Raw genomic sequence first — 4,453 nt, 5'->3', positions numbered from 1 at the left:
ACAGTGCATGATGATGCAGACCTTTCTGCGATCTTCCTTGCAGTAATCGACCTTTTCAGCTACAACATACTGCATCGAGGAATTGACCACAAGTGTGCAGGGAGGTGATATCGACAGCGGGCTTCCCGCTAACTGCAGCGGGGAGCGAGGACAGGCGCAGCAGTACTGACAAACGTTGGTACAATACTAACGTACAATGAACGGCTTCCATACATGTAGGTAGCCTACCTGTAGCTAGCTATCTGGGGTGTAAGTATGCGGGGAGCTGGCTTGAGTCTTCGCTATGAGCAGTGGTCGGTTGTGTCTTGTTTTACTAAGTCTCACCAGTAAGTTCCACCGGCAGTCATTCACACTTAGGCATGCGTTTCGGTACACTAATATATGCACGCAAGAATGATATCGGTAGACCTCAGTATAGGCGTGAAAGCTAGGTAGAAGTACATGCGAAACCCATATTCATGATCATTATCGTCAGCTGTAAAATACCTTGCGATACATGTAGAAAAAAAGACAAAATAGTGGCGACTGCAGGCTCATGAGAGGCCAACCAAATGCATGACACTCTATTGATAATGCGGATGCATGATCTACCCAAGCAGATTGATGATCTAACCAAACTGATCGATGATATACCCAAGCGGGTCGATGATTTACCCAAGCGGATCGATGACACTACCGAAGCGGATCGATGATCTTCCAAAGGGAATCGATGACAACCTAAGCGGATCTAAAATCGTGCTTACGTCTTAGTATGCAGCTTATGACAGTGAGTACAAGTATTGCACTGTTGTGGTCGACTTGCCTTCAGAGCTGGTGGAGCTATCGACAGTGCAGTACGCTCGCGAAGCAGTTCTTGTCTGGGGCTCCAAACAGGAAGCCCATACGAACTACATGTATGCTAAAAAGTACCAACGCTTGTCAAAATATGCAAATCGATCCCAAGAGCATACTTCTGTACCAGCAGCCCGTTTTTGGTTTTTGTACGGCTAATATAGGAATTTGTACGTAGCCCCGCTGCAGTTAGCGTAGCGGCCCGCTGTCGATATCACCTCCCAAGTGTGCATCATATTGGCTACGATTGGGAGAATGTACATGTATATTGATGTCGCTCTCACACAAAACACTGCTGCATACATGTACACTGCAGCGGCCCATTGCTGTGTCATTGCTGGCCAAGGGCAGACATCCGCTCGAACCAAGTCAATGCCCACCACCTGGCGGGTAACCGCTCTGCGTATTTTGAGTGGGAATGTGCAGTCGTCCATTGCAACGCTCGCAAGACCATTACGTACTGTACAGCTACGACGGCAGCAAGATTTGCATGGCACGCGCAAAGCATAATGTACACTATACATTACAGTTCGTTGTTAGCGAGCCATTACATTTTTGGACTCATCCACTGTGACCAATGTCCCTTGTCCCCGTGCGAAGCTGAGCTCAAGGTAGAGAGCAACCTGGCCATTCGGCAGTGCTTGTCCAACGTTAACCCCAGGAGCTGGTTACCGAATTTGTTTTGTAGAGGGATACACCCACGTATGGGATACAGGATAGTATTAGCCAATCACAATTGTGTCTTCAGATTGACAGGGCTTGACTTGTTGAGGGATACACCAGTTTCAAGCCAGTAATTTTTGCACTCTCGGCCGCTCAGCGCGCGATCATTTCTGCAACGGCGTGGGCGCCACCAAGTCACCCTCGCCTGTCTGGAGGTCGAGGCAGGTGGAAAACGACGCGGGCCCTACCATTTTACACTGCTGCAATGAAGAAGGCTATGGTCGAGCACCTGAGACTACACTGCAATGTTTGTTTCGCTGAAGATACGTTCTTTCCGGGTCTACCTACAGAAAAGTATCAAGGGGGAAGAGTGGTGGTGGGGGTGCTTCTGTCGGCGGCAGGAACAAACGCAAAGCTTGCTCTCGGCATAGCCCCTTCAATTGACGCTGCTTGGGGCATCCTGGTACGATGCAGGTGACGCCACCGCCGTGTTAAAAGCAGTAGCCCCTCTTGTCTCCGTAGACAGATCCCTGCTTGCTGCATCCTGGTTCTTTGCAGAGGACGGGGCTTTTGTAGTCGCGCTGGACGTCCTTTTCGCCATTGAATTCCGTGGCCTCCACTTGCTCAACACTCGACTCGTCCTCGGAGTGGGTGAATGATGCCACGCTACTTCCTCTCGAGATCACTGAGCTGCCGTCTTGGGCTCGGTGAAGGACGCAGTACTCGCTCGGGTCTCCATCTCTCATCACCCACTTCATACACCCAAGCCACTTGCACACGCTGTGGCGACGATAACGACGATCGGTAGCGCGGATGGTCTCATGCGGCTGCGCTTGACTCGATGCTTCGGCTGCGTGATCTCCATCCAGTTCCTCTTCATCCAAGTGCTTATCGCAGTAGTCGAGTTGGACCCACACCTTTTGGTTCTTCGCGCTCTTTCCATTACCGTCGTATTCAGCAGTGTGCAGATCATTCGTGTCGCTGGATACGGCGCGTTTGCGATGAAAAGCTCGTACAGCAGCCCTCCGGTTACAACCAAGAGCATAGCACACCTGATATCCGCCGTGAGCGTAGCAGAAGCCGTTCGCTTGAGCCGTGTTGGTGCAGTCTGACAAGAGACAAGTTCCATCTTCAAAGTCCTCGTCTTGCCACTCGTGCTCGGAGGAAGCGATGACCACAGCCTCAGCCTTCTCAATGATGCCACCGTCCCCAATGCCTCTGACCATCTCCATCTCTACGCCAGCGTCTTCAATCTCCATTCTGCTGCCATCACTTTCGTCGCTCGAGCCCACGATCTCATCCACCAGACGCCCAGATGTATTTATCAAAATTACTAAACTGAGCACTCTACCTCAAGTCTCTCAAAGCCGAATCTCACCAATGCGGCTGCCGACACAGCCCAACTTATTAGCTTGTTCGCCGCCACCACCCCAACTTGAGATCGAAGTTCAGTAGAAGAAGAAGAAACAGTAAGACCACCACCAGGATTTTAATGGCCAAGACCAAATAAAGTCACTTACTACTACATTTTTGGACTCAATTTCCGGTTATCGCATGTGTACAGTGTGCACATCGGCACTCTAACTCCGAAAAGCGTGTCGTGCCAATCCCAGTTCCGAATCAATGGAAAAACAAGGCGAACGCTAGTCGACCCCACCGAGAAATTCCGTCGATGCTGCACAGCTTTGTTGCATCAAGCAAGCGAAGCGCTTTCTCCTGTCCTCGCTACTCTACCGTATCACTCTCGCTTTTGCCGTCCGACCGCCAACTTCCGACACCTTCGTCTTCCAATGGTCTCTTCTTTCGCGTCGACCCTCGCCGTGGCTTCGGCCCTATCCAGTATGGCGATGCTCGCCCCCACTGCCGACGCTCACCAGAGTAGTAATATCCGGAACATTACGCCGCCAGTTTTTTTTCTTCCCGTAATTTACCAACGAGAGTAGATTTAGCGCTTCCTGACCACCAGCTGTTGAAATTGACTACAACACCGCTAAGTAGCATCTGGTGCGAAGGAGGTCTCCTCCACACCTCCAAGCACCGCACATAGCATCGTTGGGATTACGCGCAAAAGAGTAATCACTCGAAGGAAAAAAAATGCTAACCTTCTTTAAGCGCAGCTTATTACGCTGAGAGTTTTTTTTTCTTCCCGTAATTTGCCAGTGAGGAAAATCCTGGAACGTTTTTGCCGACACCCTCAACCTACTGAACTGTAGAACTCTTAACAAATATGCTCGAAGTCAATACGTGTTGGTCACTTCACAGTTGCCTCGATGATCTATCCTCTCTCCGTAGTGCATCCTGTCCGCACTCACAAACCTACATGTAATATTTAGGATAGCTCCAGAAACTTGAAGGGGGAAAACATAAGGGTGGGGGCTGTAATACATATACGGACATGCTCCTGCTGCTGCTCCGAATCCACTTGCACCTTCTGGTGCGTACAAAAGAGACCAGAGATTACTGTAAGCCACAGTAATCTCATGAGACACTCGAGAGGGCAACGTACAAGTTGTACTACAACTGCCGCATTTCTCATTCCGCAATTTCCCTCCGGCCTCAAGACCCTGCCAGCCATGCGTCTCTTCAACATGAACCTTGTGGTTCTTGCGACCGTCCTCCTTGCAAGTGGCACAGCAGTGTCATATGCCGATCAGGCCAGTGTGTTGAACGTGGACGTTGTTCACTCCTCGCGTGTTCTCTCTGGCGAGGACAAGAGATTCCTTCGAAGCCACCAGACGACGGGTGACGAAGGCAAAATTACCAAGCACGACGATGAAGAGAGGGTTAGCGGGGAGAATTTGTTCGGTGCACTGAAGGTGCTTAAGATGGGAAGGGATGTGAATTACCGGGATAAGGTGTTCCAGCGTTGGAAAAACTATGGACATACCAAGAAATCGGTACTTGAGAAGGGTGTGCCAGATAGTCTCGTTGGCGCGTACAAATCATACCTGAAATTGCG

The 4,453-nt window shown here is 50.3% G+C and overlaps 2 protein-coding genes across 2 annotated transcripts; one reads left to right on the top strand and one right to left on the bottom strand.

Annotated features, from left to right (window-relative positions):
- Positions 1-2,504: 2,504 nt before the first annotated feature.
- PHYSODRAFT_536401 (hypothetical protein) lies at positions 2,505-2,720 on the bottom strand (the record flags this gene model as incomplete). Its single annotated transcript, XM_009541811.1, has 1 exon — positions 2,505-2,720. A coding segment is annotated over one exon (216 nt), but the record flags the coding sequence as incomplete, so codon positions are not given.
- A 1,362-nt stretch (positions 2,721-4,082) lies between these two features.
- PHYSODRAFT_292798 (hypothetical protein) lies at positions 4,083-4,453 on the top strand (the record flags this gene model as incomplete). The annotated part of the gene is made up of 1 exon (XM_009541810.1): positions 4,083-4,453. A coding segment is annotated over one exon (371 nt), but the record flags the coding sequence as incomplete, so codon positions are not given.

This window comes from Phytophthora sojae (genome assembly GCF_000149755.1).
Source record: "Phytophthora sojae unplaced genomic scaffold PHYSOscaffold_35, whole genome shotgun sequence".
NCBI classification, from domain to species: Eukaryota; Oomycota; class Peronosporomycetes; order Peronosporales; family Peronosporaceae; genus Phytophthora; species Phytophthora sojae.
Note: the sequence above shows the minus strand (reverse complement) of the source record. Positions and strands in the feature narration are given on the sequence as shown.